At 48.2% G+C, this 22,147-nt stretch overlaps 1 protein-coding gene across 2 annotated transcripts; it reads right to left on the bottom strand.

The window, feature by feature from the left end:
- Positions 1-116: 116 nt before the first annotated feature.
- On the bottom strand, positions 117-21,602 carry MMP25 (matrix metallopeptidase 25). 2 transcript variants are annotated; one of them, XM_079951364.1, is made up of 10 exons: positions 21,066-21,602; positions 10,024-10,156; positions 8,303-8,447; positions 7,486-7,781; positions 6,492-6,665; positions 5,478-5,580; positions 4,083-4,165; positions 3,264-3,416; positions 2,258-2,518; positions 117-1,327 (listed from the first exon to the last, which is right to left on the bottom strand). In XM_079951364.1, exons 2-10 carry the CDS (start codon positions 10,061-10,063, stop codon positions 1,080-1,082), a joined length of 1,503 nt encoding a protein of 500 aa, XP_079807490.1. In that variant the 5' UTR covers positions 10,064-10,156; positions 21,066-21,602; the 3' UTR covers positions 117-1,079. The 2 variants fall into 2 exon arrangements, with proteins under 2 accessions (XP_079807490.1, XP_079807489.1); XM_079951363.1 differs by lacking the exon at positions 21,066-21,602 and adding an exon at positions 19,275-19,440.
- Positions 21,603-22,147: the final 545 nt, after the last annotated feature.

Genomic DNA, 22,147 nt, shown 5'->3' with positions numbered 1-22,147 from the left:
CCTGGCTCCCTGCAATCTCCCTGATTTAGATCAGGGGGGTGCCCTCCAAATGTTGTTGACCAAAACCCCTCTTCTTTCAATCACAGGCGTATAAAAATAAGAGAGTCAGGTTCGTGTTTTAAAGATTTTATTATAAAAATGGAGGCCAAGGCACACCTGCTTACATGACCCCTCGCCACCAATTCCAAATTTTAAATCACCCAATAACTTAATCACCCTTGTTATATTTTCTTGGCATCGGCTCTGAGAAGGGAGAGGGAGGTTTTTCAAATGCGTACATTGCTGTTCTGGTTTGTGTTTTTTGCCACAAGTTCGCACGTGGCTCTTGTCACAGTGTGAGCAAGCGCCACCCATAAAGGCGGCCTTCTTTGGTGATGTATTTGCAGGAAAAAAGCCACATCTCTCTCCCCCCCCCCCCCCCGGCCTTGTCATAAAGCACATCTTCTCACTAATCCCTATCTCACTAAACTTACTTATCTCTATGCGCATGAAAACACCTTAAGTGCCAGGTCTGCACTTAAGCCCTGATTTAAGAAGATGATTAAGCCCTCCATATGTCTCCCACTGGGAGAAAGGCAGGGAAGGGGCATCGCCAGATCGATGGGGATAACTGAGGCTGGATGGAGGATTTGAACTGGGCAGGGCTTGATCCCCAATCCAGGCTTGCGCTGTGTGAAGTAATGATTTTTTAAAAGGAGAGTGCCTCTGAACAGGTACAGAGTGCATTTCCTTCACCCCTGAGAAATCAGACCGTCGCCACATACCTGGGACTAGGGGGAAGAGTTTTCAGGTCAGTGGGTGTGGCCTGCAAGCAGTCTTAGCACCTATTTTTTAATATAACAAACCAACAACTAAGCATGAAATTGAGGGGTGTGGGGAGGAGTAGAGAGGGGCCAAGCAGGTTGGAAGGGGTGAGAGCACCTTCGAAGGCGGGGGGGGGGGGGGGAGGAAGGGAAAGCTTTGGCTCTGAGACTGTTCCTGGGGAGGGACACCACACATTCCCTTCCCAGCAGGTCCCTTCCTTTGGGTATTATAAAGTGCATTAGTCTTTCAATACTTTTATAGCTGCCCAAGGGAGGTCAGCAGCCCACAGCCCAAAGGAAGGCCAGGATCCCGAAAGCCAAGACGGGGGCTGCCTTTGGGGCAGCTGCCCCACAGATGCACATCCCCTTCTCTGGCCCCTGCCTTGGGGAGGGAGGGGGGGACGTGGCAGGGCCCTCGCAGTGCAGCCAGTGATGGGAAATGAAGCGCGGGTAGCCGGGGTCGGACTCCACGCTGCCACCAGTGAACTTCCAGAACTGGGTGTCCTTGAAGAAGTAAGTGTCGCCTGCAGGTGAAGAGAGAGAGACAAAGGCAAAGCTGAGAACGGAGGGAACAGGTTGAGACGCAAGCAGAGAGTTATGCCTATGGCCAGCTGGGGGAGCCAGAGAGGCACCGTCTGCACTTATATACATGCAAAGGATGATGCCTGAATGGTCATGGCTCCCCCCCACAAAGAATTCTGGGAACTGTAGTTTGTAAAGGGTGCTGAGAGTTGTTAGGAGACTGCCTATTCACCTCATAGACATAGCTTTCAACGTTCCCCCTTTTTTAAGGGAAATTCCCTTATTCTGGATAGGATTCCTCGCAAGAAAAGGGAAAAGTTGACAGCTATGCTCACAGAGTACAGTTCCCAAAGTGATTTTTTTTTTAATTAATAAATTTTATTTAAGATTCAACAATGATAATAAATCAACAATAACTAACGCATCAACTAGTCCCTCTTCTCAGGGAAATGCAGCTCTGTGAGTTCAATAGGGGACTCCTAGTGATTTTTTTAAAATAAAAAATTTAATTAAACAACTTTAAACATATCAGACTTCCCATGTGTAGGTGCTGGCTGTTCTGGTTTTTGTGTTTCCTCTCTGCACACACAAAGCAATATACTCCCAAGGCCCCCGTTTCCATAACATTTCTGGCTACAGGCCTAATGGGCACATGGGTCACACAACAGCCTCTTCTAGAACTGGTTACATTAGAATGGTAGGCTTTCCTTAATTACCCTGGAAAGTTAAGAGTTCCCCATTACCACAACCATTTCCTTCTGTTAGCGACAGTCAGGGCAGTTAAGAAACTGTGGTCTAATTTTTATTTGCAAAGCTGTCCAACGAAAAAAGTATGTCTTCCCCACCCCTGCAATTATAGTCAGGGAAACCACAGCCAGGAACGGACACATTTGATACTTTCCGAAAGGGAGTCGGTTTCAACGGAAACATACCCTCGTTCCAGCTTGTGATATCATCCAGGTCATTAGGTACTCCTTTCCACAGGCTGACAGGCTTGGGGTATCCCTGTTCCACCCGACCCATCCGATCATCATAGCGCCAGTACTGGTCCTTTTCGAAGAGGTACGTCTTGCCATTGTGAGGCCACACAAAAACGGCACCCACAACAGTGCGGGGAGGGAGGCCAAGATCAGACACAGGACGGGGGTAGCCCGGGTTCACCTGAGTATTAGTGAAAACCCAGAAGTGGGACCCTGCAGAGAAGGAGGAATGAATGAGGAAGAAAAAGGATCCATTACCAGAAGAGATTCTAGCAGCCTTATGTGAAAGATTTCCACAGAGCACAGACTATTTGTATCCTACACTCCCACCTTCCTCTCTAGCCCAGACTCCCCAAAGTACTGCTTACATCACAGTCAGACACAGTGAATTAACTGGATCTAATAGTCAAGGCTAAATAGACATTCATATTATTTACAAATTGAATTCTGCTCGGAAGCATCTGAGGTTGGGGGTGTGTATTAAAAACACAGTCACTTTTGATTTATAGTTTTCAACAGTGTAAAAGCAAGGACCGCTAAAAGCGTAAGTATGTCAGACCTTAAGGCCTAGCGCACATTTTAATACATACGCAATGTTCAAATAAAATTAGAAATGGTTTGAAAAGGGAAGCTTCTTCACAAGATTTCAGCTCCCAGGATGTTGTACATTTGCACCCTAGAGTGGTTGTTATTAGTCTGCATGCACAGAGCACGTATATGCCACCACTCAGAATTGCAAGCTCAGCCTCCTTGCTGCTGCAGGTGAATACTTAAGATTTCACATTGCTTGGATTCCTGCAGCTGGATCCAGGAAACCTCCCAATTCCCAGGGTTCCAGAAAAAAATCCTAAAGGGAAGTTCATTCTCTCAGTTATCACCCTTCTTTAAATATTCGACTGCACTCTACTTCCAAAGAGACCAGAAGCCCCGTCTTCCATTGTCAGTGTGTCACACTCACCAATGAAGAACACAATTTGGCTGTCATTGGCCCGTTCATAGGCAGCATCAATGGCCTTGAAATCCTGGGGAAGCCCATTCCAAAACCGCAGCGTCTGTGCTGGCTCTAGGGAAACCAGGTGCTGGCTTGGTTGCAGCCTCCAGAAATGTTTTTCTGCGAAAGGGGTTGTATAGGGTGCTATTAACCAACTCAGAAACCAAATAACAGTAGCCTCTCCTAAACCCACAGTTTGAAAACTCCAGAAGACAAACAACATGCCACAGAAAACTTTACAAATGCCAATCATAGCATTGTTCTTTTGCAAGGAGGTGGCACAGGGGAAAGCATGTGCAAAGAGTACAATTATATGAACACTGCAGCCTCAGAAGCTCCCTTCTGCGGCTGAGTCAGACCAGGGGGTCCATCAAGCTGTCTACACTGGCTGGCAGCAGCTGTCCAGAATTTCCGATGGGGTTCTCTACCTGGAGACTGTACTGGGGACCACTTGCCAAGCAGATCATAGAGATACGGCTCTTCTCGAAGTAACCTGTGCAACCATTCGCTGTGTTTAAAAAGTCATTATTATTATTGGTGGCTGCTGGAAAAGGATCCCGCCTCCCATCAAACTAGCAGGAAATGGTCACACCGCAATTCTTATGCACATGGAGTCCTCTGGATAAGGGAAGGATATGTTGCCCTGCAGGTCCAGTGGGCCAAATTACGTGTGATTCTGGAAATCAAAGATTTGTTTTCCCAACAAAAGGTTCGGGTGCCCCCTGCCCGCTCCCAAGCCAGCTAATCTGGAGTGTGTGTGTGTGGGGGGGGTGTTGCTTTACTTACTCTTGAAGAAGAAAACTTCCCCGCGGATGTTGGCGATAGCATCAAACCGGGCCTCACAGCGATCAGGTGATGGTGGACGTGGCCTGAAAGGGAGAGAGGGGAGTGCTCAGGATTGCTGCTAACTGGGGATTTGTGAGATCAAGATCTGGCTGGTTCTTACCCTATATTATTCTACGCATTCATCGCTTTTGAACAAAGAGTCTCAAAGCAACTTTAAACTACCCAACTGGTTATTTAACTCTGCAGCCCACACCCAAAACAGTACAGACAACTCTTCCTGTCCCCCTCGCAGCCTCTCCTTGATTTTTTGCCCATGTGTCTGCTCAAGTCTGAGTCCCAAGTCTGGCTCCCAGCTTCATGCAGCTCCTGTTGTTCCTGGGACCAGTTTGAGGTTCCCCCATTGAGCAGACTGACCCCAGTTTAGCAGATCACAGTGTGTGAAACACCTGCCTGCAACAGACCTTCAGCATTTCAGTTTCTTTCAGCTCTCCCTGCTTCCCAGTTTACTGTTATATCGCCTGAACCCCCTCCATGCATGATGCCCACTTACTACTTTAGGAAAAGTGGACTGTACAAATAGGCTAGCTGGCCTTGAAGGTACTAATAGATTCTTTGTTTCTCCCCCGCCCCACCCGCCCCTGGAACTAACATGACTACTCTGGAATTTCAAGCGGACCTGTTGTGACATCACAGAAGTTCGGCCAATGACTATAGATGGTCACCAATAAGCAACACTGCAGTGTTTAGGTTCCCTTTTCCTCTTAAGAACCTTGTCAGCTAGGTTGTTCATATGCTACCAAATACACAGAAAGGGGAACTGAAAGCAAGAGAAAAACAAAACAGCTTCCTCAAGGCAAGTGTGCTCATTATGGAGCTGGAATTTAAGCCTAGAAAGACCCAGATTAAGGTGCATCAGTGTAGCTGTTGGCCTATGTTGGATCTCATCAGGAAGTACTGATAGGATATTGGGCTCTGGAGGCCTGAAAGAATCCAGCAAAGTTTTCCCCATCTCCTGCTTTCAGTCATCAGATCCCATCTTCACTCTCTGACCTGACTGGCTGGTGCTGTTCATCTCCTGTCAGTTGCCCTGGTGTACCCAAAGCTACCAGTCAGTATGCTAAGACAACCCAAAGAAAACTTTGCTGTTGACTAGGTTTTTTGGTTTTTCTGGGTTTCTGTGCCATACCTAGTCCGTATTCCCTCACAGTCAATTTAGCTCCAACGCCTACAGCAGGGGTAGCCCAGGTAGTACCTTCCAGATGTTTTGGACTATGACTTCCATCAACCCCACTCTGTATAGCTCATGGGGTCCTGGATGCTGTGGGCTATAGGTCAGCAACATCTGGAAGTACCCACTTCTTGTGGGGTTTCCATATGATAAGGAAGGATACTCACCCTTGCGTGGGTCTGTCAGGTGGCAGGTCAGGGATTGGAAGGTCTGTGGGGACTGGAAATTTTGGGATATCGGAATCTGGGTATGAACCTGACGGACGCTTACCTGCAGGCAATTTAAAAAAATTGGGGGGGGGGGGACGAGTCAGGAAAAAACATGAAACATGCATCCAAGAACAAGGTGTTCTCTGACATGGGAGAAAACGGAAGAGAGAATACGTATGTATTCAGAAGGATGATGGAACAGAGAAATTGAGATACTCTTTCTAGAGACAAAGTATAGATGGCCTTGCCTCACCTTATGCAACTCTATGACAGGATGTCAAAAATAGACGCTTACAAGAAAATGAAGCAAGCAGTGACATTATGAAAGAAAAAGCAGAAACTGAGAAGGAAAAAGGAGGACGACCCAAAAGGGGTGGCGTGTGCAGAGATGCGGAGAAATCTGTGCCCAAGAAACACCTGCTGTGCTATCTGAGGTCACCTTTGTGCCTGAACTCAGTGGATGATGTAGGCCTCCCCGTCTCCGCTTTGGAAGGGGCCCAGATTCTTGTGGCGGCTGGAGAAGTTTGCTAGGTCAGCCTTGTATTTCAGCAGTCACCTGGTCAGTATAGGCAGGTAGGAATTCTATGCAGGCGATTGAGCTGGTTTGACAGAGGAGGGGCGAAGTGCTCCTTCCCTCCTTCGCTAAGCTCGCTCACTTACAAGGCTGATCTAGGCCTTTAACCAGCCAGTGTGTAATTTACAGCTCCTGCTCTCTCAGTAGGTTATTTAGGGCAGGGTGTCGGCAAATCAAGCTGGTAACTTTTGCCAAGGCTGCACTGGGTGTATTTTACTGCCCCCTGATTGCCAGGTGTGTGTGTGTGTGTGTGTGTGTGTTTTGGGGGGGTGCTATAAAAGGATACAGAAAGGAAGGAAGGAAGGAACAGGATGTGATCGGAGGAAGGAGAAGAAACGCTGGTCATCGAGATGGGAAGACAGCAGATGCAAACAGGAGGGGACTGGCTAGTCTCTCACCATAGAGTTGTTCAATTCCCATGGCATCATCCTGTGGCAGCTGGTAGAGCTCAGGCGACCCAACAGGTCCCTGGTAATAGGGCATCATGATAGATTCCTTGATGGAAGAATGAGACAGCCCCAAGGCATGGCCAAATTCGTGAACTGCTACGGCAAAGAGATCAGTGCCTCGACCTGATATCAGGAGAAAAGGGAAAGGTTACCCATGGGCTTGGCTTCTTCTCCCTGTCAGCCTCTCCAATCAGGTGTTTTATTGTGGTGTATTCCTCAGCATGTTCTCGACACAACAGCAGCACATCAGCGAAGGGTTTGTTCTGCTCTTGTTTGTGCTGTGATGTATCCCCAATGCTTCCCCATTCTTGCTATCCAGAGGGAGCTACAGCGCAACAAAAGCGGGGGCAAAAAAATACGCTAAAGCATTTGCAGTGTGATTTCAGCAGGAAGTTACTGGAATGAAAGGAAGCGGGTGCAACAGTCCCAGAACTTTTGCGGGTGCAAATGGTATCGAAAGCCGGAATAGTGTCTGACTTCCTAGCAGGGCCGTCTTAAGCATATCCAGCGCCGTGGTGCAAAACTCCCTCCGGTGCCCCCCCCCCCCAGTTTCCCAGAGTTGTCCACCTTTTTTTAGGGAGGACGGCGCTGCCGGCGGGGCTGAAGGAGGGTGGCTCCTCCGGCGGGAAAGAGACAAAGGCTGGACACAGTGCCTCCCAGCTCAGCTGGCTGCTTCGTGCCACGGTGGCCACGGCTCTGGGCACAGCGCTGCTTCGGCACGGCATGACGGAGGTGGGCAAGAGTGGCGAGCTGATACCAGGAGGTGCTGCGTCCAGCCTCCGCCTCTTCTCTGGTGTCCTCCAGAACTTGGTGCCCTGGCGCCCCACGCCACTAGCCTCTATGGGTAAGACGCCCCTGGCTCCTAGATTGCAACATGAATGCAAATCATCATGAAAACACACAACTAAAAGGATATCTGGAGGGACCCTGATTCTGAAGGTACCTGGATACTTGTTGTCTGGGTCATGTATCCATGTCTCTTCATCATCGAAATGAGTGTCGCCAGAAATGGGGTGTTCCCCGGGGAAAAAGGCGTGGGCCAGGGTGCCTCCAGGCCCATCGAAAGGGTAGCTGTCTTCGTGATAGGAGCGGCTGAAGTCCACCACGATGTCAGCTTGCCCAGAAGTCTCCTCTCGGAAGGTCAAAGCTGAGGAGCGGCTCCAGGCCCGGAAGGCAAGGGAAATAAGTTCCCGGACTTTATAGGAGGGCAACTGGGAGGCGCGGGGGAAGGAACGGATGCTGCCGTGGGAAAATGAAAAACAAGGGAATAAGGGAGAGGAAGGCAACAGACTGACAGGGTTGTGAGCAAAAAGATGGAACCCTGGGTTCTATCCAATGTTGGACTTACCCAGAAGAAATTCATTGGAAATGATTGGTATGACTAACTTAGGCCCATTAATTTCAGAGGGCCTACTCTTAGTTGGATGCAACCCATAAAGTGAGGGTGAGGAGTCTTTCGCCTTCCAGCTGTTGCTGAACTACAACTCCCATCAGCCCTAGCAAGCATGGCCAAGGGGTAAAGAGGATGGGAATTGTAGTTCGGCATCTTCTAGCAGGCCAAAGATTCCTGACACCTGCCCAAAAAAGGTAGGAAAACGACAGGATGTCTAGAATAAATTAAAAATAGTGGGAAATGGAAACAAATCGTTTATAGCGACGCAAACCGAACCACTAAAATATTTTAGTGCAAAACCACAGGAAGAAAAGAGTTACAGGATGTGAGATGTGGTTTTACCCACTCAACCCCACCCTCTGCTTACTGCCATGTCAAGCCGGTCTTTGTCCAGACACTGTCGCTGAGAGCATAGCGTCTCCTCCTGCGCCGGCGACGCATCAACTCCGAGGTGCCAATAATGTCAGGCAGGGAGCAGCGAGGGTGGCTCATCATGTCCAAGGTCTTCTGGTCTGCAAAGGAGAGGAACGTAGGCCACATCCACACCATGTTCTTAAAGCAAGCCGGGACAAACAGAAAACGTCTCGGACCTGCGGTTTCTTAGCACGCAACAAGCAGAAGTGTGGACGAGCCCTAAGACTCAGTTGTGGTTGTTGGATCGGTTTCCCCCAAACCTTTCTTGTCCAACCACTTGGAGCTCTCCAGGGTGCTGCCCACCTCTCTTGCTTGCTTTGGAGGTTTTGACCCCTGCTTTGCCTGACGTTGCCTATCTGGACCTGGGCTATGCCTTGCCTTCCACAACCTGGCATGACTTTGCTTCCTGGATCTGCAACTAGTGGCCTGTCGTCCCTGGATTCTGGGCCTAGCACATGCCCCCACTGAAGCTAGAACCCTGCCCTCCAGCTGAGACCAGCTGTGCTCCAGAATTCAACTTGGAGCACCAGGTGTGCTCCTGAGGAGCCTTACCAAGGTCTCAAATACATATTTTCTGCTGGTGACTACATTGACTACACTCCTCTGGGCCCAACATCCCATAGATGATGATGATGATTATTATTATTTATATCCCACCCTCCCCAGCCAAAGCCGGGCTCAGGGCGGCTAACAACAGTAAAGTAATACAGCATTTTAAATCAATTCATTCTAAAATCAGTTCAAAATCAAATTAATGGCAACCACTGGGCCAGAGTTCTGTGAGGATTGCCAAAGGAGGGGGTCAGGCTGTGCCCTGGCCAAAGGCCTGGTGGAACAGCTCTGTCTTGCAGGCCCTGCAGAAAGATGTCAAGTCCCCCAGGGCCCTAGTCTCTTGTGACAGAGAGTTCCACCAGATCGGAGCCACAGCTGAAAAAGCCCTGGCTCTGGTTGAGGCTAGCCTAACCTCCCTGTGGCCCGGAACCTCCAAGATGTTTTTGTTTGAAGACTGTAAGGTCCTCCGTGGGACATGCCAGTTGACTCCTTACCTCTCTTGCCCTGACCTAGCCACTGTGATTCACGCGACGGTCACCTCCAGACCTGATTATTGTAACTCGCTCTACATGGGGCTGCCCTTGAGACTGACCCAGAAACTCCAGCGGGTGCAGAATGCCGCGGCGAGACTCCTTACGGGGTCCTCGCTGCGGGATCACATTCACCCGGTGCTATACCAGCTGCACTGGCTCCCAGTAGAGTACAGGATCAGGTTTAAGGTGCTGTTTTTAACCTTTAAAGCCCTATACGGCCTAGGACCCTCGTACCTACGGGACCGCCTCTCCTGGGTGAGGAACCTTTTCAGCCTGACAGGCCTGATCTTTAGACGCATGCTCCTGTCAAACTTTAAGAGGTGCATATGGGCTCCGACCACATGGATCATAATGGAAAACATGACAGACAGCTGCGAACTGGCTACGTGTCGTATGAGACAGGCCCTCACTGCGGAGGCAAGAGCAATCTACACACGCTTAGAGACGTTTTTACTTACACTTTCCCTGGTGTGAAAGGCTGAGATCTGACACCCAAGAGACCTGCCAGAAAGAGAAATGGCAACACATCCCAACCAACACTGGGGGTGGGGAGAAGGTGTAACCAGATTCACGTTCTCCCAGTACATACCCATTGTCCCGGTCACAGGCAGTCCTGCAAATCTTTGCATTGTTCTGATGGCGCTTTTCAGTTCCTCTGGGCTTTGAAGGCGAGCTGCCCTTGGGTCTGGTTGAGGGAGGTAGCCGTAGCGGGTTAACCACTCCTGCGAGGACATAATTAGTGGGGGTTTGTTAGTCATTAGGTGGACTTCCTGGGAACTCTTGGAACTGTGACTCTGTGAGAGGAACTGAGGAACTCTCAACATCCTTGACAAACTGCACTTCCCATGATCCTTTGGGGGAAACCATGACTGTACAAAGTGCTATGATACCTGTTCTGATGTACAGTGCAGATGGGGCAATACTCGGAACACCCCATTTTTAAAAACTCTTGCTACCTTTTTGCAGCTGTTTGGTAGATTTGGGGGCTTGAGTGAAAAAAGCAAAGCTGATCAAACAAACCTGAAGTCTTGTATGTCCCTGCTCAGGGCTTTGCCTAAAAACACAAGCGAACACATGAGACCTGGGCATGCAGCCTGCAAAGATCTGAGGAAGGTTCCTAAGTGCCTTCTGCTCAGCATGCTTAGAAACCTCCCTGTGCCTCATAAGACATAACTCTCTTAGAAATCCTTTGCAGACCTTGGTGTTCAATGTGACCAAGGTCTAAAGAGGAGTCTGCACACCTGTGGCTGCTGGGACTTGAGTGTGTATCCCTGACCCCATCTGCGACTTTCAGCCGTCTGTCTTCAAGTGAATGCAGGATCAGAGCTAAAAAAAACAACCCATCACATTCTATTCTGATTTAAAGAATGTGGAAAGCATGGATGAGGAGGACTCTCCCCCCCCCCAATTATTTCAGTCCATGTTTGGTCTTCTAATTATTTTCGGTGACTGAGGAGGACAGATATTCTTGAGGGGATTCCCAACTTCCCCTTCCTTTCCCCTGAAGTGAGTGGTGCCTTTCTTGCTACTTGAGGGGAATTGAGAGCAAGGAAAAAGAACTTTTTACGCCTGCAGAGGCTTGGACTCTCTGAAGGGAAACAAACACACACACACACACGCATGCTTTATCTTTCTTAACTAAATAAAGAGGAAATGGCTTTTCCTTTTTAAAAGATAAAATCTTCTCCGGAAATTAGCATGCAGATAGTAGTCCCTGAGACTACTTCATGGTGAAAGAGATTGGGGGAGTCAGATATAAAGCCCCCTACCCCCCCCAAGCCACCCGACTCCTCCAACCATCACCAAATTGGAACACACCTTCTGCATGCTTTAAAACCACAATTTCCCCAGGGTTCTAAATCATGTGTGTGGGGAGGGCAGCCTTCTTGCTGCCTTGCAAGGTGCTTGGCCCAGAAGTTGTCCCCACAATTTCTGCATTGCAGGGGGTTGGACTAGATGACCATTGGGGTCCCTTCCGAATCTATGATTCTGTGGCAACAGTGGGATAGGGCTAAAGCACAGCCCTGCAGCTCCTCTCACTACACCCAATTCCTTCACCTATTCTGAATAAAGGCACCAAGCTTTCCTTCCTCTTCTGGCATATCTGAACTACAAAGATATATATTAGTCTGGGACCAGCTTCATGGCCAAGGCTTTGCCCAAAGTATCTTGGAAATGGCAGCATGTGATAATGAGCTGCAGAATTACAGGTCCCTGTAAGAAACGCCGGCATGCACCTTAAATCAGCCAGCCAGGTAGGCACTCCAAAATGCCCTTTCTTTTTACAGGCAGTTGGTGAAGGATGGAGAGAGAGAGAGAGAGAGAGAGAAAGAAAGAAAGAAAGAAAGAAAGAAAGACAAGAGCAGGAGAAAGAGTGGAAGAAATGAGCTATCCAATGAACCCAACTGCCAGGAGATCCCAAACAAACAAAAGGACAGTTCTTCTTTCTCCAGGACATTATTCTATTTACTATTTTTGGAACTTGCTGTCACAAGATTGGGGTGATTACCCCTTTCAAAGAGGACCAAACAAACTCACAGAAGATAGGTTTATAAATGGTTACTAGTCATGATGGCTAGGTACATGGGGCCAGCCTGGTGCCCAGAGGCACACACGAGGCTCAGAGATAGTGTGACTCTGAGTATGAATTGCTGGGGCTTAACAGGGCAAGAGGCCTGCTCTCTTGCTTGTGGGGATATAGGATGCTGGGCTAGACGCTTTGCCCCCTTGTTGCACCTCCTTAGAGCACACACCGAAATTAATGGACTGAGGCTAGTCATGCCCTTTGATTTAAATGGCCCTTCTCTGAGGAGAACTATAACACTGGGTACAACCCACAGTCTGCTCCAGCAAGGTTGTTCTTGAATTCTCAAAGAAAATTGTGGAAATGGCAGGCGTGAGACAGGGAGCTGGACACTTGACCAGCTTCCAAACTCTTGCAGCTTCCTAAAGGTAAAGGTAAAGGACCCCTGGACGGTTAAGTCCAGTCAAAGGTGACTCTGGGGTTGCGGCAATAATCTCGCTTTCAGGCTGAGGGGGCCAGCGTTTGTCAACAGACAGCTTTCTGGGTCAAGTGGCCAGCATGACTAAACAGCTTCGGGAACAACGGAACACTGTGACGGAAACCAGAGCACACGGAAACGCCATTTACCTTCCCGCCACAGTGGTACCTATTTATCTACTTGCGCTGGCGTGCTTTCGAACTGCTGGGTTGGCAGGAGCTGGGACAGAGCAACGGGAGCTCACTCCGTTGTGGGGATTCGAACTGCCAACCTTCCGATCAGCAAGCTCAAGAGGCTCAGTGGTTTAGACCACAGCGCCACCCACGTCCCATGAAGCTTCCTAGGCTGTGTACACACTGTACCTTTAAAGTACATTTGAGGTATGTTCTTTGTCCTCAAAGAATTCTGGGCACCTGTGGTTAACCCCTCGCAGCCTTGCAGTTCCCAGAAACCCTCAACAAACTACAGTGCCCAGAATGCTTTTGGGGAAAGCATTTGCCTTAAAGGCATACACTTGTGTATGTAGCCTTTGTTCTGGAGTTTCCCTGAGGAAACGGAGGACTCAAGGGGCTCTCAAGCCTCTATATGCATGTATATAAACTTAGTGAATCTGCCAAGAGCGTCCCTTGAGGAAGCTTTCGACTGAGGCTCTCAGAGTTCAAAACAAACTTTTAATCGCATAATTTGTCTCGTGGGCCTCTGAGAATGGATTCAGTTGAAGGTGTTGAGAGTTTCTATTATGTTTTGCATGTTTATAAGGACTCTAATGCTTTGTATCCAAACTGGCTTTTGATTAAGTTTTCCTATAATGGGCTTCATGATCTGTCAAGCTTGTCTAAGTCTGTGCATACACACACACACACACACACACACACACACACACACACACACTGCTAGATACAGTATATATATAACAAGGGAAGGCTGGAGCTACACTGTAGTTTGTGTGGTTGCCAAACTCCACCATGATGGGAGAACGGCAGGCATGTGAGCGAGCGAACAGCATGGGTGGCAGATGGTCCAGGCAAGCTGTTTAATGGAGGGGAGAGGCACTTTGCCAAACCTCTCTGTTGAGTGTGTCCCCATCTCTGTTAAATGCTGCTGCTGTGAGGTTTAATGAAGGAGGTAGGTGCTTCAGAAAACCTGCTCTCTGAAAGTGGCTCTGCTCATCCTTTAAAAAGGCTTGAGGCCAGCAATATCAACAGTGCATTGTCTTGCTCTTTCCTGGCATGGTCCTGAGCAGTTTCTCCCAGAAAACCTGCTCTTTAGCGCTAAATCAGAACAAACAGCAATCAATGGGAAACCCGATTTGTTTCCATTCAGCGCTAAACCGCAGGTTTCCCAGGGAGAAAGCGGCACAGCAAACAGGGGTGTGAATAAGCCCATGGTATAAATTCAACACCTGACACAGGTTTTCTGGGGCAAGTCTGCACAGAAAGCCTAAATTAATGGTGATGGCTTGCCGAACCTGTGCCCCAACACTTCAGCCTGCTGTGGGAGAGGGAGAGGATTTGTGGATATACACACAACAGAATGAAGCTTTCTTTTGTTTTCAGTTTGAAAGATTGGGGTTTTTTTGTTTTTGTTTTTACTGTATTGTGCACGCAAGGTTTATACAAGTTTTTGCTGCCTTTCAATATTAGCTGCCTACTGCATGGAAAGGTAATCTAGAAATACTGATATGCATAAACAAATCACAAGCAAGCAAACTCTGTCCTATCCACAATGACATGCCCGCCAACATGTCATCATGGAAAACCAGAATGTGTGTCTCCCAGGATGTGCTCCTTGTGCAAGTCACGTGACCTGCGCAAGATTGCGGCCCCAAAACAGGATGTCCCAATTTAATCAGAGCAGTTGAGGGGTATGCAATGACTGGCAGCGGCTTTCTAGGGCAGGGGTCAGCAAACTAAGGCCCTGAGGCCGGATCCGGCCCAATCACCTTCTCAATCCGGCCCGCGGATGGTCTGGGAATCAGCGTGTTTTTACATGAGTAGAATGTGTCCTTTTATTTAAAATGCATCTCTGGGTTATTTGTGGGGCATAGGAATTGGTTCATTTCCCCCCTCAAAATATAGTCCGGCCCCCCACAAGGGCTGAGGGACAGTGGACCGGCCCCCTGCTCTAGGGTATCAGACATGGGTCTCTCCTGGAGATATCAGGGGTTGAACCTTGGATATTTTGCAAGGCTCTGTCACTGAGCTCCAGCCCTTGGAGGAAGAGTGATGGGAAAGCCTTCTTCTCAACACTCTGCTGTCAGTCTGAGCTGACAGCACAAGGCTAAATGAATGGACAGCCTGCCTGGCTTGGTGTAAGGCTGTTTCCTACGTAGTCCTAGAAGGGGATGCTGCAAAGACTGAGTGCTGAACTCATGGGGGAGCTCCCAGCAACATCCTCTGGGCTGGAGGGTTGGCCTGAGTGAGCTTCACAGATTCCTGATTCACCACAGCCCCCTGCCCTGCTCAAAGGCCCCTTTGTTTCGTTCCCTGAAGGCTTCTGTGGAATCCAAGAGCCGCCCCCTAGTTTCTCTGGACCCCCATGACCTCCCCACAACCAGCCCTTTTGCACCAGTTTCCAGGATGGACCTTTCTCCTTCTGTGTATCCATCTATCTGCACAGAGGCGCGAACACACGCCCTGCTGTTTCCAGCTGGTGGGATATGGGTGAGTTGCCATTTTCTCTTAGAAAGGTCAGGCGGCTGGCGGAAATCATCTTCCCAGAGGAAGCGCAAAATAGGTAGCTATGGGAACCAGTGGAAGGAGTCCAAACCGAGAGCGGCTAGATCCCTAGATCTACTAGTTGGAAGGGATCCCCCCTCTCCAAAGAAGTGGGGTGAGCATAAAAAAATGGTGCAAAGAGGAGGGAGGGTCTTATTGCCACATCCCGCAACACCGCAAAACCTGCCTGAAAGTGTATTATGAATCATTTATAATAAAAGCACTTTTGAAAATGTGCCGAACCCTCTGCAATATTAATTGCGTTCATCGTCACTAATGGAGCCCACAAGCAGGGAAAGGAGGAAATTGTTCCCCAGCAACTGGTACTGTTCAGTGGTAGACTGTCTCTGAACATGGATGCTCCATTGAGCCACAGCTGTTAGACCTGTCCTTTGCGAATTTTTCTGCTCCCCTTTTAAACCAGCAACTATCATCACATTTTGCAGCAGTTAATTTCACACGCCAATTATGCATTGTGTAAAGAAGCAAAAGAATCTTGGAGGAGGAAGAGAACAGAGCCCACCTAGTCTGGTTTGGTGTGTAAAGCTCTACCGCTAATCTAGAATATGATCCCACACAGCCAGAGATTGTTGGAAGTCCAAACAGCAGAGATCATTCCGTTTGTGACTTAAGTGTTAATCCTATTGATGTTAAAGTCAAATGGTGTTGCTTAGCAACTATACAGGCATGATCCTTCCTGTATTTCCGAGTGGCTGTTTAGTTCTGAGGGAATTTTCCTCTATATGTGTTGTACAAGATCTGAACCAGGAAAGACAAAATCTCTTGTTCTTTTTATTATACACTATTTCTCTTTATTCTGCTCAGCAAACTGTTGTCAGAACTTTTCTCTCTAGACTGTTTGCATTATTTAAGTGGCTTTGCTAAGAGGGATTAGGCACACTGCAAAATGTAGTTGTCTGCAGGAAGGATAGCAGGAGGTTACTCAAGAAAGTGAGCCAAGCTGCATGTTGCAGGCATTAGCAGTAAAAACCCAGTCTCTAGCAAGTTTGATTTGGGGAAGATGGGGGAAGGGAAGTCTATTTCAATGGTCAGTTATGGCAATCACGCTCAGAACATGAGAGGCATGAGAATCCAACAGGTGCATTTTTATGTGGCCCTCAATTTTAGTTTCAGTTTTGAGTGTCTCGTGTGCTGCTTGAATGCCACAAAAAGTATTTTGAGAAAAGCACTCCTCCGCAATCTATTTAATGTGGTTTGTTCATCTGATTCATAGATGCAGGAAACCTAAATGTTGTTTGGGGGAGTCTAAACGCCCCAAGTATGCCAAAAGGAAATGAATGGATATGATGGACACAGCCCCAAGCCTCCCACTATTATTCTATTATTTATTTATAAATTTACAAACCGCCCTATACCCCACAGGTCTCGGGGAGGTTCACAGATAAGATCCAACATTAAAACCACTATATATATATATATATATATATATATATATATATATATAATCAAAATAAAAACAACAACCCAGTAACACCCCTCCCCCAGAAAAAAAAGATGCCACTAGCATCTTAATGGTTCACAATCCTACAGATACAAGCTTGTCTGTGCACTTGGCTCCCACTGGCACTACTCTTGGAAAAGAGGCTGACGCAGGAGAAAGATATTAAGACGGCACTGGACTTCTGAACTGATCCTGGCAGCTAGAGCCGCGGCTGAGATGTTTCCACTTCGTTAAAAGCCACAGAGACTTTCAAGTTTATGTCCCACTTTCCCTGGATCTTGTATCTTTAACAATTTACTCCGTTGAAGGGTTCTGCCTGGCACCAATCTATTCAAAATGCAGGAGTCCTGCCCCCCAAATTTTGGTGGCAAACCCTTTCAGTGAGCTAAACCCTGGGAAAAACTGGGCCCTGGTTTTCTGTTCCAGGAAGAACATGTGCACATAGTGATAGTGGTGTGTTCAGGGTAGGACTTTAGGGCACAGAGGCAATGAGAAGAAACTTAGTGCAACGGGCAGGGAGACACCTCCCAAATTGCAAATCTGGCTTGTATTTTGGAGTAGCTACTGGGAAAGAGCCATAGCTTATTGGCAGAAGATCTGCCTCGCTGGGGATTGAACTTCTGCTTGCATCTGCAGGTAGAGCTGCCTGAAACCCTGGGGAGCTTCTGCCAGTCAGAGTAGACAGTACTGAGCTAGATGGACCAATGAGATGACCCAGGATAAGGCACCTTCCTGCATCCCTAAGTGACACACAAAAAAGGATATGTCCTTGAAGTTCAGAGTGTGAACGGCAATCCCACTCGTGCCTTAATAGCAGAAGAACAACAACTGTTTGGCAGCACTAGGAGTCCTATGTCTGGAAGCAACACCCTAAGGCACATTACCAGCTAAAGGGACACCCCCTGCTCCAAATAATAAGTGCATTGCTGAACTGCAGTCCTGGGCCACAATGGTATACTGATTCATTCTAAGCAAAGCCTTCTATCCTGGGAGCAGTTTATCTAAGACAGGGGTAGGCAACCTAAGGCCCAGGGCCCAGATGCAGCCCAATCGCCTTCTCAATCCGGCCTGCGGACAGTCCAAGAATCAGCATGTTTTTACATGAGTAGAATGTGTCCTTTTATTTAAAATGCATCTCTAGGTTATTTGTGGGGCATAGGAATTTGTTCATTTCCCCCCCCCCCCAAAAAAAATATAGTCCGGCCCACCACATGGTCTGAGGGACCACGGCTGAAAATGGTTGCTGACCCCTGATCTAAGAGGATGCTAGCATTTTCTAGTCAGGTTTCTTCCAGGTGTGGGCTTATTACTGTAAACAGGTCATTGTAATATTGAAAACAGGTCATTTGCAAAAGAACTGACTTTTAAAATAAAAGCTTGCCAGCTTTTTCCTGGAAAGGGTCAATCCAGATTGAATGAGGCTGGGCAGGAAGAGAGGCTGGCATTTCGATGCCAATGACTGTTGTGCATGGAGAAGCATCCATCCCATAATTACCACCCATCTGAAAGCACCCTTGTGCAGAAGCCTCTTTCGATGTGTTAGCCTAGAAGAGTGCATGTGTCTCTGACAGTTCCTCTATCTGATTATATTATCAATTTTGCAATCCGCCCCCCCCCCCCCGGATTTAGGAGTGTGAAGGGTGGGTGGAGATATCCTATCCTGCAACAGGAGCAGCGACAAGGAAATGTGATGGGCAGCTTCAGCCACCAGGACTCCTTGACTTTGTTAAGTGAGCTGATCAAGACACAGGGACTTGGGGGTGAATCTGTGGGATGCAAAATTAGAAAAATCTGCAGGATCCCAATGTGCAGACTTATTGAGACACAATCTGAGCTCAGCAAGTGTACAGGCTCAAAGCTACAGAGGATAGCTACTCTTTGAACTTGCCTTGCATATTTAGAAAATGATTCAAAAATAAGCAGATTCCAGGGGTTTGTCCTCCGAATCCCGGGCAAAGGATGGTATTGGGGGGTAGGGACCACTCAAAAAGGACAATTAAAGGCATCAAATGAGAAAGGACAGACAGATGGTGGCAGATCTCTCAGTTTTTCTCCAACAGAGGACAGAATATACCCTTTTCCGTGGCTATAGATAAGGGCTGGGGGGGCAGGATAGAGAGGTCAGATTGCACATTACCAAGAGGCGAAAAATTATCCCTAGAGAACTGAGGCAGGGGGGCAGGAGGGAGAAAACAGGGACTAACTAAAGGGATCAATTATTTCCCAACAGCAGGCAATTTGAAACACGAAACCTCAAGGAAATGGATCGATTTTATCCCTCTTTCAGGGGCAAGAGATGAAGAGACAGGAGCTCCTCCTTCACCCCACTCCCAGAGACTTTGGGACAGAGTCCAGCTCCCACTTATTGCAAACTCCTGGGCATATTTATTTTTCCCACAAGCATCGACAAGTCCTTCCACAGCCCCCTCTAATTCCAGGCACCAGCTTCTTCCCAAGGGGGTCCTGGCCAGCAGAACTCCTCCCCACCCCTGAACCCTAATGATCTCCTAGAGAATCTGCTGTCCCAACTCCTCTCTCCCCATAAACACTAGATTCTCCCCCCCCCAAAAAAAACCTCAGGAGTCCTGACTCCTAGACCCTTACCCTAAACCCCCAGACCCCGCTCTTTCCTGAGAAAACCCAGGCATCTTGGACTCACCAGCCCTCTGGTCATCTCCTGGGTGCTAGATGGTGCTGCCCTGGTCTGGGGGAAACTCCAGAGGCAGAGAGATGCCAAGAGGAGCAGCATCTTTGCTTTCCTGTTGAGGCACTGATGCCTCCAGCTGCAGCTCTGGCCCTATACAGCAGCTCCTGTTTCCCCCGCCCCCTTCCTCTCTCAGTTCTCTTTCTCCACTCCTGCTGAGAAAATCCATCCCAGAGCATCCCAGTTTCCCCCCAGGGGAAGCAGATGGGGAGGGGGATATGGAGGCAGGGGGGACAGGAACTCCTGGGTTTCCTAGAAGGAGGAGCAGGATGGGAAGTGGGGCTCTGTGGTTCTTGCAAGGTGAGTGTAAGCTACTCGGAAGAGTTACAGCAGCACAGGGTTGGAGTTAAGCAGCTCTGCAGTCCTAAATACTCTGGGTCAAGGGCATAGTTGTCACCCCACTGGGAACAAGCCCCACTGAATTCATTCTTCCTTCTCAGTCAACATGAGACTTAAGGCTTTTCCAGCCTGGTTTTGGGGGTTGTTGTTCACAGAGAGGTTTATGCAACATATCATTGACACGGTAAAAGTGCATAAGTGCTGGGTTTATACTGGACTGTCTACACATCATTCTACTTTATTACTTGTTCTGACAGCTGCATATTCCCTCTATGATTCCATGATCTAGGACAGGCATGTCCAACGGGTAGATCATGAACTACCAGTAGATCACCAGATCTCTGTGGTAGATCACTGCTGGATCACTGGCTCAATAACTTTGTCTCCCCTAAAAAACAGGCCTTCCTCATTCCTAAAAAAGCTCAACAAATTTGACCTGAACCCCCAGAAAGGAGGTAGATCACTGCCAGTTTTTAACTCTGTGAGTAGATTGCAGTCTCTTGGGAGTTGGCCACCCCTGATCTAGGACTTTTGATGCTTCCCAAAAGATACAGCATTATTGCTGTCCAGAGGGGCAATCTTGTGTTTTAGCACAAAAATATTCAAAACACTCATGTGCACATCTGTGGTATGAAAGTTACAGGATTTCAGCAGAAAGCTATGGGGCATGCCCTAGTTTTGAAAACGATGCTATACCTCCGGTTTGAAACTTTTGCTGGTGCAAAACAATATTGAAAGCAGGGGCATGATTTACTACATTTATACCCAAGCCCTTCCTCCTGAAGGAAAACAGACATGACAAAACATTTTAAAACATTCAGCTGACCTGACACCACCATGAGCACAAATAATCATAAATGCAGAATAATAACAATAATAATAAGCCTGGAGGGGACCTTATACTAAATGCTGGTTTGGTTAAACGAAATTCAGGACACCTGGGTTCTTTCTGCCGTTGTAGAGGAGGGGAGGAAACCGTCTAGACCAGCCTTTCACCAACTGAGTCAGATAACCAATTCACAAATCCCTGATCTCTCCCCCCCCCTCGTTATCACGCCCCCCCCCGGTTTCGCTTTGCTTCGTTTCGCAGAGGAAACTAACACATCACACTCTCACCTCCCTTTGCTCAATTTCTTCCTAAACTCGCTGTTTAATTTCCTGCTTCACACCTGGCTACCTCCTGATGGGACTCTAGGGCATCCTAATGGAGATAAGCTCAGAGGTGGGGGAGGAAGGCCGGGTCTGCAAGAATGGAAGCTGCAAGGGGTGAATGGGTCCGTGTACAAACACCGGATTTGAAAGGCAGGTGAGTCAAAAGTTGCAGGAGTTTGATCCAGCATCAGCAACTGCCCTCCAGTGACAAATATATTTTAGCACAAAGCAAAAAGGTCTTTACAAAATACTCACGTGGAAGGTTGCAGGAGGAACATTTAGAAGAACTGATTTCACCCCAGAAACAGCCGCGTTGCATTATTTAGGGAGAGGGCTCCATATACACAGACGCCCCGCAGATTCACACGTGCATGCAAATCGTTTTATCTCAGGGGCCGAAAACGCATGAACGGCCCGCAGTGAGAAGTACTGCGGTCTTGCAAGTGATAGAAACGCCCAGTCTGTTACCTCCTTTGGCTCTTCCCTACATTTCACGTTGCCTCCCTCGTGTAATTGAACGTGTGCACGTGGCCACTTTCCCTTCTAGTGGGTCCTGGTAAGGCAACCTTTTCCTGAAACGCTCTCGCCTCCGGAAGGGCTGCATACGTTGTCTGTTCTGCCCTTATAGGACTTGTCCCGTCCCACCCTCCACTCCCAGTTTCACATATTGGGGCTTAGCTTTAGAAGCTGGGAAAGAGATGACGAGAAGCATGTGCAAAGTGCATTAGGGCACCCCGCGTGGAATTATGGGGCAGGGCTCTCAAGAAAGCTCCATCTCCGGCTGCTTTGTTTTGACTTTGGATAGGCTGCAGCCTGACAGGTCAAGTGCAAGGAGGAGTAAGCTGACGTTGCTCGGGTTACGAGGCAAAGGGGAGCCGAGCAATGGCGTCTTAGTCAAACATTAACGATGGCATTAAAAAAAAGAAAAGAAATCTAATCTTGACAAAGCAAGGCAAATGAGTAAGCTAACTGCTTCCTGTTGTCTTTGCCTGTTGTCTTTGTCCATGGAGTTTTCTTGGCAGGGATACTGGAGTGGCTTGCCGGTTCCTCCTCCAGGTGGATCACGTTTGGTCAAAACTCTCCACTATGACCTGTTCATCGTGGGTGCCCTATGGGTGCCCAGCATAGTTCATAGCTTCTCTGAGTTCTTCAAGCCCCTTCGCCACGGCAAGGCAGTGATCCATGAAGGGGATTTTACAGTGAGAGATTTTACTTTCTTGGGCTCCATGATCACTGCAGATGGTGACAGCAGCCACGAAATTAAAAGACGCCTGCTTCTTGGGAGAAGGGCAATGACAGGCCTAGACAGCATCTTGAGAAGTAGAGACATCACCTTG

This window comes from Podarcis cretensis (assembly GCF_951804945.1).
Source record: "Podarcis cretensis genome assembly, chromosome: 13".
Classification (NCBI taxonomy): domain Eukaryota; kingdom Metazoa; phylum Chordata; class Lepidosauria; order Squamata; family Lacertidae; genus Podarcis; species Podarcis cretensis.
Note: the sequence above shows the minus strand (reverse complement) of the source record. Positions and strands in the feature narration are given on the sequence as shown.

What these genes read in the sequence shown, in the direction of transcription:
- MMP25 (XM_079951363.1), bottom strand. Translation starts at nt 19,364, where the DNA reads ATGCTGCTCCTCTTGGCATCTCTCTGCCTCTGGAGTTTCCCCCAGACC. An exon ending in AGGAGATGACCAGAGGGCTG is followed by an intron (nt 10,157 to 19,274) that starts GTGAGTCCAAGA and finishes ATGTCCTCGCAG; the next exon opens with GAGTGGTTAACCCGCTACGG. An exon ending in GCCTGTGACCGGGACAATGG is followed by an intron (nt 8,448 to 10,023) that starts GTATGTACTGGG and finishes TCTCCTTTGCAG; the next exon opens with ACCAGAAGACCTTGGACATG.